The sequence below is a fragment of the Cavia porcellus genome, unplaced genomic scaffold, assembly GCF_034190915.1.
Source record: "Cavia porcellus strain 051 isolate PalLab524CR breed Dunkin Hartley unplaced genomic scaffold, mCavPor4.1 scaffold_24, whole genome shotgun sequence".
In the NCBI taxonomy this organism is placed as follows: Eukaryota; Metazoa; Chordata; class Mammalia; order Rodentia; family Caviidae; genus Cavia; species Cavia porcellus.
The window spans coordinates 48,756,799-48,768,477 of record NW_026947507.1 but is presented as its reverse complement, the minus strand read 5'-3'; the positions used below and the strand labels follow the sequence as shown (position 1 = coordinate 48,768,477).

The 11,679-nt window shown below is 39.2% G+C and overlaps 2 protein-coding genes across 6 annotated transcripts in view; one reads left to right on the top strand and one right to left on the bottom strand.

The window, feature by feature from the left end:
* Positions 1–578: 578 nt before the first annotated feature.
* The window catches only part of Kpna5 (karyopherin subunit alpha 5), an 80,670-nt gene continuing 69,569 nt past the window's right edge, over positions 579–11,679 (bottom strand). For 2 of the 4 annotated variants that reach the window (XR_010042718.1, XR_010042715.1), the window contains 2 exons: positions 5,102–7,579; positions 579–3,765 (listed from right to left, as the gene is read on the bottom strand). The gene's annotated coding sequence lies outside the window, so the exon portion shown is untranslated. The remainder of the gene's footprint in view (positions 3,766–5,101; positions 7,580–11,679) is intronic. The other 2 variants (XR_010042717.1, XR_010042716.1) reach the window with 2 other exon arrangements.
* On the top strand, positions 2,879–10,417 carry Fam162b (family with sequence similarity 162 member B). Of its 2 annotated transcripts, none has more exons than XM_003479716.4 (4): positions 2,879–3,007; positions 3,090–3,198; positions 7,096–7,204; positions 8,948–10,417. In XM_003479716.4, exons 1-4 carry the CDS (start codon positions 2,893–2,895, stop codon positions 9,044–9,046), a joined length of 432 nt encoding a protein of 143 aa, XP_003479764.1. In that variant the 5' UTR covers positions 2,879–2,892; the 3' UTR covers positions 9,047–10,417. The 2 variants fall into 2 exon arrangements, with proteins under 2 accessions (XP_003479764.1, XP_012998971.1); XM_013143517.3 differs by lacking the exon at positions 8,948–10,417 and adding an exon at positions 7,741–8,929.

Genomic DNA, 11,679 nt, shown 5'->3' with positions numbered 1-11,679 from the left:
GACAATTGTTCTTGGAATCAGTCGACCTCCAGTTACCTATATTCCTCTCAACCTTTGTCTCCCTTTTGTGAAAGATAGTGGTTCCTGGAATTAGTAGACCAAGGGCTATAAATTCTTGTAAAAAAGGAAATGGCTGACCACCGAAACTTCCCATAAATTCTCTGTCCTCAAGCAAGGGGGACAAAGGTCTTCCTCATTTTTGCCCCCCACCATCATTGGTTTTGTGGTTTTCTCCTATAAAAGCCTGACAAAATTTTAACCCAGTTACACAGCTTTGCAAACTCCAACTGCACTGTGTCACTGGTGCCAGCTTAAATAAAGTGCTCCTTTTTCTTTCAAAAGATGTTTTGCCCCGTTTTTTGGACAACATCTCAGGGTCTCATTTTTGGGGTACAACAGTCTTCATCTGCTGTCCTCACTCACTGCTTCCACTGAGTGAACAGTAGGAGTTCTAGATTCACAAGTGAGTCAAAGACATCCAACTGAAATGATTTGTTCATGATCATGTGACTGTTCACACAGAAATGTAGGATTTAAACTCTATGAAGGCAGAGCCGAATTCTTTCCATAACCGCAGCTTTAAGTGTGCAATTTTTTATTTTAAAGAGATTAAAACAGAACAGGACATAACAGAACAGATCAGAACAGAACAATGTAAGCTAAACAATATTTCACCAGAAGACAACCCATAATTAACAGAAACTACTGTGATGTCTCTTTCTTTGAAATAGTTGAGTATAACTTCATATACAATAGTATCAAACATAACAAAATAGTATAAAAACATCAAAGAGAATGAGAGTGCTACAGGGTTTTCAGAACCAAATAACAGAAAACAAACAATGGCTACTATATTATCTCATTTTCCATAGGAAATTTGTTTATACTTTCACACATAATACAATCCAATAAGGTACAACATGATAGAGCCAATGGAAACAGAAGAGCAAGAGCATGGTAAGACTTCAGAGTAAGATGATATTATATCAGTACTGGCTATTGTAATGACTTGTTTTCCTCAAATTAGGTGTTCATACCATCACAGATAATAAAATCAGAAAACCAGAACAAACATATTACAACTGTGATCATTATAAGGCTTTAAAATAATGTAATGGGGGATCATGATTACCCTAAACTCTTATGTACTCTTACTATTTGTTATACTAGGGAGACTATACGGTATTTACACATGTGAGTTTGATTTATTTTGCTTATGAGAATGGTCTCAAGTTGTGCCCATTTATTAGTAAATATCTCAATGTGATCATTCTTTATAGCTGAGTAGCACTCCACTGTATAAAAATACCACATCTTTTTTATCCATTCCTCAGTTGATGGACACTTAGGTTGTTTCCAAGACCTGGCCATTACAAATTGTGCTGCTATAAACATGGGTGCACATTTATCACTGTGGATGATATTTGCAGTTCTTCTGGGAATATGCCCAGAAGTGGAATAGCTAGGTTGAATGGGACTTCCAATCCCAGATTCTTGAGGAATCTCCAGACTGACCTCCACAGTGGTTGCACCAGTCTACACTCCCACCAACAGTGCAGAAGAGTTCCTTTTTCCCCACAACCTCTCCAGCATTTGTTGTTGGTAGTTTTCTTGATCCTGGCCATTCTTTCAGAAGTGAGATGGACTCTCAGTGTGGTTTTAATTTGCATTTCTCTAATGACTAACGATGATGAACATTTTTTCATGTATATATTTGTCATTTGTATTTCTTCAGCTGAGAACTGTGTATTCATCTCAGATGCCCACTTTTGGACTGGGTCCTTGAATTTCAAGGATCTGAATTTTTGATGAAGGGGCCAATTGTGTTCACTGGAAAAACGACAGTCTCTTTAATAAATGGTGCTGGAAAAACTGGCTCTCCATATGCCGAAAATTAAAACTAGACCCATACCTATCACCATATACTGAACTAAAATCTAAATGGATCAAAGATCTGAATATTAAAACAGATATTAAATATTAAAATCTATTGGAAGACAAAGTAGGTAAACATCTTGAAGACATAGGGGTAGGTAGAGAATTCATGAACAGGACTCAAACCACATGGGAAATACTTCCCAGAATCAATAACTGGGATCACATCTTATTAAAAAGTTTCTGCATGTCAAAAGAAATCTCCAGCATAGAGAAAAGAAAACCCACAAACTGGGATAAAAAAATCTTAGTGAGCTGTCTGTCCCTCAGACAAAGGACTTCTGTCTAAAACATATAAAGAATTTTTAAAAATCAGTTCCCAGAAAGTGCACAATTCTTCACGGCATAGTTTTTCCGCAGTCTTCACACACTGAAGGGGACGGGGTTGGTGTTAAGAGAAGTTCTTGCTTCCAGGAGCCTGAGGCTGCTTCTAAGAAAATACCTAGAAATCCAGAAACAACCATGAAGCGCACGGAGCCTTGTAAGGAGCCCGGCTGAGTCAGGGCTCACTGAGCTGTACACCTTCTCCTGGCTGCTGCAGCAGGACTTCTCCTCGCCAACCTCCAGTCTGAGTCTTTTTCTGTTCAGCTCTTAAAACTGGTGGGAGGGGACAGAAGAAAGGCACATTTGAAGGGAGTCTGGACAAACTGTGGGCTAAGAAGTGCAAAGGTAGAAGAAAGGAGTTGTAGGAGCTGAGGTTCTATGGCCCAGAAAACGTGTTTCAGACTCAGCCACCTGGAGGTGAAAGTCGGCCTGGAGCTCTCGCTTTTGCTTGGCAGCTACATGGGGTCGCCGCGCCGCGTGGCCTGGGCGTCTCTTCTAAGAGAAGACAGACTGCTGCTAGCCCTGGAGAGGGGAGGGGAGGGGAGGGAACAGGAGGGGAGGGGACCAGGGCAGGGAACCTAGGGGAGGGGCGCTACTGCGCCCGCCCGACCCAGTTGCCTGGTAAAGCGCACCATGCTCCCAGCCGGCGCGCGAGTGCTGAGCCTGGGCTTGCGGAGCGTGACCCGCAGCGCCCCACGGCCCCGAGGTGCCCCCGGTTACTGCAGCGGCACAGCGCCTGGAGACCACGGTGAGGGCGGAGGGGCGGCCTGAGGGTGGGGTCGGGGACTCAGTCCCAGTGCCCTCACCTGGGTCGGTTGCTGTCCCTGCAGGAGACGGGCACAGGGTCCCCGCGCAGCTCAAACCCTCGCAGTTCGACAAGCGAATCCTGCTGTGGACCCGGCGGTTCAAGTCCATGGAGGAGATCCCGGCGTGGGTCCCGTGAGTGGGACGGGGAGCGGGGGTGTGTGCGTGGCCTGCAGGTGTGGGGTCCGTGCCGCGCCCAGGTGTGGGAGGCCATAGTGATGTTTGGTTCTTCGCGATAAGTCCCTCAGCATGTGGCATTCGTCACCCGTTCCTCCCCGGGGTGGTTCACTGACCTTCTCGACTGGACAGTGGGCTGCTAAGCGTATATGGAGACTGAGGAAGTTGGGCGAGAAAAGATAGACTTCTTGGGCACCACCACCGTTGCCCAGTTGCAGTCCGCAGAGAGCCCTGGAGAGGGACGCGGGGGCGTCGCCTGCACTCTGGCTGTGTCAATCAACTCCAAAAGAAAAGGGCTTGCTGCCTGCCGGCGGTGTCTGGAAAGAATCCTCACTCAGGCAGCCTCTTCTTCTGTGGTGCAGCCACAGTGGGCCAGTGCAGTGTCGGGCCTGGGAACCAGAGCTGGGTCACTGACATAGTTGGCCTCCTCATAGTCATAAACCTACCCAGGCAGAAGTTTGACGAGTGACCAAAATCAAACCAGCAACTTCACCTCTAAGATAATCACCTCCAGAGTAATGTAGCCTGCAAGTAATAACATTAAAAATAAGTAAATGTAAACTTGTATTAACCTATTCTTTCAGTTTATGCCAATTCCAAAAGGCATCCCCAGCACTTTTACAAGAGAACGGATAAAAAGACAAGGAACTAAGAGTAAAATCAGTCTACTAGAGTTAAAACTGAAAATTAAAAACAGCATGTTAGCACATGCCTGTAATCCAAGCACTCTGGAGACTAAGGCAGGAGAAGTACAAGTTGCAGACAAGCCTGGTGATTTAGCAAGACCCTATTTCAAAATAAAAAAAGGCACAAAGATTTAGCTCAATGGGAAGACCTTAGGTTCAATCCCCATTATGAAAACAAAATAAAATGCACAAGAACAAATGAAAAACCTGGTCATGTAAAGGAAGGCTAAAACCAAAATACCAAATAAGGATTTCAGATGCTTTGTTCATCTGAAATCACAGTATATTAGTACAATGGAATTAATGAATGTCTATTGGAATAGATAATAGAAACTGGGCCTACATCTTGTTTATCACATATTACCTATGGTTTTGTTTCTATTAGTTTACAGTTTACCAAAAGAACTTCAAATAAATGGGGGAGAAAAAAGTGGTGAGAAATGTATACTAAGGAAATCGAAAGCCTTTTTTCTTCTTTTTGGATCAAGGGTTATTAAACATGAAATAGACATGAGTTTGAAATAACTTTCTGAAATCTTGCTGGGTTTATTCAACACAGAAACATATCATAAAACAAATTATTTTGATATCAGTAGAGGCCAAACTGCAAACTTAGCTGAAAGTATGAGTTAATCTCAGAAAGTCTTTGTTAACAAGCTCTGGTTATGAAATCTGAACTGGTAAGTGAGAATTTAATACTTTACAAGCCAAAATAATAGGTAAAAACATAAATATAACAAAAAATATAATACGATTCTCAAATTTTTTTGGATTTTGAGATCTAGTGATTATAGCACAGTAATCAAGAATGTAAAAAATGAACATTATTATAAATTAATGTTTGTAAAGAGAATATATGCCAAATACAGCATTAACGTAGCTGCAGGTAGAAAGAGGCAGACATTTATTGTTATTATTATTATTTTGGTACCGGGGATTGAACTCATGACCTCATGCTTGCCAGGCAGGTGCTCATGCTGCTGAACTAAATCCCCAGCCCGAGGCAGAATTATTTATTACAGAAATAATTTCCTCCTGCTCTCAGTAAGACAGTATTATAAACAGGAGCATTCAACAATGAGCAAGATACCTGATCAGTATTTTGCTAGAGAAGCATAACACAAGATGTACAAATATATAAGAAATTACAAGATCAGCTTATGATGATCACTTACACAGTTGGATGAGGAAGCATCCAGAAGATGTTCTCACACTGAAGGCCAAAGGGTTCAGTCCAAGATCTGGATCTCACTGCAGTGTCCTGGGCAAGTCCATATTAGAAGGCCAAATAGGTCTGCAATGGAAGGTGGAGGGATTCACACCGCAAGCCAGGAGTCTGCAGTGGAAACCAGGAGATAATGTCCAAGATGGAAACAAGTCTGGAGCTTCTCCAAACAGCAGAAGCAGATCCACCCTTCCTCATTTCCCCTTTATACCATCCAGGTGATGAGCTGCCCTTGGATGGGTCTTCCTCACCCGAGGATGTGAAATTGCTGAGCTGGTTTAGTCAAGCCTCTCTTAATGAAACTTCTCAAGTTGATACTATCAATCGTTATAAGTGCCTAAAAATCCATTGTAGTTTTGAGCTAGGAACAAAAGTATTTGAATGTTTTTCATTTGATTATTTTCTGCAATCTTTTTTAAAGCATTGTTATTCAGGAGAGATGTTCCTGTTAAACTATTAGACTTGCAATGTAAAGTTTTCACTTTTTGTGTTCTTAATGACATATAATTGAAAAATACCTTTAATTTTTATAACTACATTAACTCTTTAATAGTAACTGTACTGTGTCTCATTTTTTCAGTGTTACATTAATTTAGTATAACATATCAAAGCCAGATGGGTAAATATAAAAGATCAGATCTTTTAGGTTCCCTCTGGAATAAAAGGTACCAACAAATGTAATCTAATAATGTCTGTGTAGACCCTAACTGGAACTGCTCATAATCACCCTTTTAAAACATTACTATTCTGCCTAAAATCTAAGGAAAGTTGGTTCTTTATTAGTTTTGGTGGTCTTTGTACTAGTGAAAAAGTTGAGAAAAGGTTTTCATTTTTAAGAAAAATTATAACGTATTTTTCTAGAAATTGAAACAAATGTAACAATAAACCAACATTAAATAGAAAATAGTGTTACTGAATATATTCTCAAGAAAAATGCTTAATGCATATTTGTAAACTGCCACTTATATCATTGCAAATTGTTGAAGTTTATTTCAATATTAAAACTTCACAAGCGGGGCTGGGGATTTAGCTCAGCGGCATAAGCGCCTGCCTTGAAAGCAGGCAGTTGTGAGATCGGTCCCCGGTACCGATAAAAAGGAAAAAGACAAAATAAATAAATAAATAAATTCACAAGCATGATTACTTTTGAAATACTACTTTTTAAGTAACATTGCTAAAATCTTGGACAACTTCTAACATTATTAAAAATAAGACTTAAGTATTAGAATAACAAAAAATGAAAGTGTATTTTTGTCATTTTCTTCAAGAAATTGCTGTGATTTTTATCATTTCTTTTAAAGTTCCTGCAACAGCCATGAAGAAAACATTCTTTGTCTAACAGTCATTCCCATAAAATGTATAATAATCAATTTTGGAAACAGCAGTGGGGAGAGCAAGAAGAGACTACAAGGTCAGTGGGGAAAAAGTATTGACGATGAGTTTTTAAAAATATCCTGTTCAGTGGGCTGGTGATACAGCTTAGTGGCACAGTACCTTCCTGGCAAGGACAAGGTCCTGAGTTTGATTCCTGGTACAAAAAAATTTCCATTAAAAATTGAAAACAAAGGATCACCATAAATTCGATGGTAGCCTGAGCTACATAGTGACAACCTGTCTCAAAAAAAAGGAAATGTATTGAACATAGCAGAGGTTAAATTAATATGACTCACAGACATACATAGGCTTTAACTCTCACCTTAATCAGTAAATAATTTTTAAAAAGCTCACAATCTCTAGTATAGTTAGAAACTAAATATTCTATACTGTAGTTTCATAATGGCTAAATCTGTTAATTTGAAATGGGTAAGACTTGAAAGTTTGTTCTGGAAAGTTTGTTTGTTCTGGAAAATTTTTGCAATCTACACATAACAAATCATTTATGTGACTTAATTCCTGTCAGCAAACTGTATTACTTTGATGTAACAAAATCCTATCTTGGTTTAGGCCTGAAATGATAGATGCTGCAAGGAACAAAGCCCGGGTGAAAGTCTGCTATATAATGATTGGACTCACAATCAGTGCCTGCTTTGTGGTGATAGCATCAGCCAAAAAGGTAAGACCTTCCTTAGGACACAGGCAGCGCCTCTGCGGATCCATCTCCAGCAATGAAATAAGAAAAGAGGGATAGAGATAGACTTACAGAGTTTTAAGAACTGTTACGGATTTGTTTGAAGCTTAGCATAAGAACAAATTTGTTTTACCTGAAACAATCTTATTCAAGGAAATTTGAATTAATACATTAACTCTGTGGCCAAAAGAGAAAAAACACTTCCTTCCACTCACAAAAACCAGGCAGTTTTAACCCGGTTAAAATCTTCACAAGGAGAACTTTGTTGTATGAAAGTTATCATTTCGGGGCTGGGGATTTAGCTCAGCAGCTTAAGCGCCTGCCTTGCAAGCAGGCAGTCGTGAGTTCGATCTCTGGTACCTATAAAAAAATGAAAAAAGAAAAAAAAAAATAACATGAAAGTTATCATTTCTTAGATCATGAACTCACTCAGCCACTGCATAAAATTAAGAAATAGTTCTGCCCTGTATACAAACCTTTTCACTATCTCTAATGCACGGTTTCTGTTTGATACCTCTTAGGAGAAAGTAAAGGATGACAAGGTTCAGTTTTGTTCTCTGCTTCTGCAAACCTTCCCCCTACAGATCACTTTTTACCACCAAGAGAAGCCCCTCCTACCCCCGTTCTGGAAGATAGAGAACTCCGCCCTCAGTCTTCCGTTTTCAGTCTTTAACAATCTCCATGTCAGAACTACGGATATACTCCCTCTGCATTACGTCACCTGCAACTAACCCTAGAGCCAGACCTCTTCTTCAGTAGTGATCACTGCATTTCAGTAGCAGACACATCACAGTTAAGAGTCACTTAGGTCCCTAACTTTCACTCTCTAGCATAGTTAGCCAGTTACTATCCTGCCTAATCCCATGATTGTAGTGTTCTGCATTCCTCAGGTTCACCAGTGACTCTGAGCCCTCTAATCTTACACCAAGATAAGAACCCATGAACTTAGCAACGTAAATATGTTTGTTCCTGTTACTTGGAAAATAAGTCATCTTTTAAAATTATTTTCATTTAACAAAAACTTTTTAAAATGCTTACTGACCTGAACAGACATGTAAAATAAAGACCTTCAATCATCTCTTATCCTTGTCTGCCAAACCAAGAATTTTCAGTTCTAAAAACCTTTTAATGGTTGGTATATTGTCTCATTTACAACCCTAAAGATAGACAGTAGGTTTTGCCCTCCAGATAAATGCCTTCTTTGTTTGAATCCTGGCGAGAGTAGCTGTAAGTCATTTCATTCCTTCCTGATTCCTCCAGCTTTCTGACCCATAGCAAAGATCCAAATCCTACATTCACCTTTGTGTAGGGTTTAAACACCTACCCTATAACTGTAAAGGTCACTATTTTTCCTAAAGGCCCCAACTGAAACTATTTCCTCCCATCCTGACTCAAGTCTCCCATTCTCATCAGTTCCAAATTACCTCCATTTTTGATGCCTGGAGATTTCCATTTCTTTTTTTAGGCCTGAATATTTTGTTATACTGTACCTAACAAACATGCTACATGTACCAAGAGAGAAGGTGGTAGTTCTTACATCTATTATCCTATTAATTGGAAGTCTAAGAATTTTTTTCCATACCAAAGAACCATTTTTCTTGGATACTATTTGTAATATTTCAAGTTACTTTTCCCAGAATTTCTTATGTATGCTCAACTAAAATACAAGTTATTCTAGAGAGTCACAATTATTCTTTTTTCTTTTCTGTTTCCTTCTCTGTTCGGAAGGCTGCAGAACGGCATGAATCCTTAACAAGTTGGAACCTGGCAAAGAAAGCTAGGTGGCGTGAGGAAGCTGCATCAGCTGCACAAGCTAAAGCTAAATGATACTTTAAATGCCAAGGTGTTTACATGAATACCACCACATTATCAGCAACAGTAAAAGATAGGTAAAATAATATTTTTCAGGACATTGGCCATGGTTTTATTTTGGTAATAAGAATACAGTCTTTATTTTTTTTAGTGAACTTTTATTGAAGTATAACATCCACTCAAGAAGAGCACATAGGGGCCAGGGAGATAGCTCAGCGGCACAGTGCCTGCCTGGCACATGTGAGGCCCCCAAGTTTGATTCTGGTACAAAAAAGAAAGAAAAAAACCAAAACAAAACAAAAATGAAAAGAAAACAAGAGCACAGAAAGCAAAGCTGGCTAGATTTCTGCTAGGGAAGACACCTGTGTAGCCACTACTCAGGGCACAATGTAGATCACCAGGTAAACTTCAGAAGCCAGTATGCTCTCATTACTCCCCAAAGGTAACCATGGTTGAGTTTCAGTTCATAGATTAATTTTGCCTGTTTATGGACTTTATATACAATCACAATATGTACTTTTGTGGATGCTTAATATTATGTTGTGAGAGCTATCCAGAAAGTGTTTATACATGTTTATTGCTGAATAGTACTTCATTGTATAATATGCCACAATTTATCTGGCTATCTGGCTGAGTGTGTGGCTACTGCAGATAACATTAAAATGAGCACTTTGTGCATGTCATTAAAATGACCTTTGACTAAATCAATAAGGAGTCTGTAAAATCAAAACTAATGTTCAAACTAAGTTATACAGTATTTGGTAACTGTATAGTCCCCTTGGTTAGTCTTTTCAGTGTCTGTAACTAGGTAGGCAGGTTTAAAAACAGTTTAGGCAAACCAAGAAATACTAATTCCAGAATCTGTTACTAAAATGGTAAAAGTATTAAAACAGTAATTGTAAGAACAATTTTAAAAAAGACAAAACCATAGAAAAATGGTAATCTCAATGGTTTTCAAAGTTGAATAAACCCTAAAACATTTTAATTATCCTTTTAATTTAGTAACTCTTTTGATCATAAATGTCAATAGTTAGCCTGAAAAGCCCTTTTCTTAAGAGAAGATACAGGACATCGTAAGCGTATAACTAAAATATAACTACAGAAAATCCAGAGAGAATAAAAGACTGGCAATTATAAAATTAAAGGCAAAACTAGTAAAATAAGGTAGAGGATCAACAGAATTTAGGAATTTAGGAAATCATTGAGGTAAAAAGGCAGAAGAAAATAATATTAGGAATGTTAAAAGAAATCATAGTCCATATTCAACAGCTTTTTATTAGAGGATGATGGAGGAAATAATTGAGATGTGTTGTATACTAACTCTCCATGGTAAATGTGATGATTATGTACTACAATCTTGTACTAATAAAAAAAAGTAAAAGCCTGGTTTTTCCACTTTTATTTCTATTAGTACTCAGTATGTAGCCCAGGTTGAACACCAAGCAATCCTCAACCTCCTGCCGCGGCTTCTTGAGTTAGTGAGTTCAACACTAGCCTGGGATTACAGGCATGCACCACGCTTGGCTGAAAAAAAACTTTTAAAAGAATACTATGGATTGGCATGATATCATCTGGTTCTGGCCAAGATGAAGTAGTAAGATTTAGTATCCTGAATCATGTAAAACACCAGACAAAACATTAAGTAAATAGGAGGCCTCAGGTAGCGGGCACTGTCACTTGTGCAAGAGGAAACAAATTAGTTGAGCAGCTACATGAGCCCCATTTCACTCCCTAGGAAACTTCAAGACTGCAGAGTAAGAAGGCGAAACCATGGGAGATCCTAAAGCCTGAGGTTGGGAGAGTTATGAGGATGGTTCAGAACAAGCAGAGTTCACTGGAGAGTATAAACAAGTTAACAGGACCACACAGACTGCTGCAGAGGTCCCCTGGGAATCTTTGGATTATCTTTGACCTCCTATGACCACTACCCCAGGCCATCAAAAGAACCCCCTTCCCCCACCTCCAAGAGACAAAGGGAAGCAATTGTTTTAGAGCTCACACATGGCCAAGAGTATTGGTACTAATTTAACTGGTACCAGAGTACCCAGAAAGGAGTGGCCTAAACAGAAAAATAAAGGCTGTTCTGTAACTAACTGCCTTGCAAGTTTAAAAACAAACCTATAAAAAGTCCATTTTCTTCCCCAGTAACTAAACTCAAAAGCAAAGCATTGATTCCATACCCTAGCCACTGTGATCACTTCTGCAGCAAACATGGCAATGTAGGTATACCTTTGGTATGGTTCTTCCCATGGCTTGTGGTTGTGTACCCAGGAGTGGGCTCAGTATCATTAGCTATCAGTGAGGGGCAAATCAAAACCACAGTGAGAAAGCCATCTAACTGATGGACATTATCAAAAAGAAAAGAAATAGCAAATGCTGGTGAGGATATGGAAGAGTTTGTTGTTGGAACTGAAATTAAGCATAGATACTGTAGAGAACAGTATGGAAGTTCTTCAGAAAGCTGCCTCGTCTCTTTTGGATAGTGGGTTAATGACTTAAACACTCCAGTTAAAATGCAATTACTGTGATTACTGAAGCAACTGAGTTTAGATCCACCATCTTGTCATATGTTCCTTTTTCCCCTCTCTTTTGGTCTTTTAACTCCTTTTTTTATATCTACTGTCAGTACTTTTTAATCGTTCCATTTT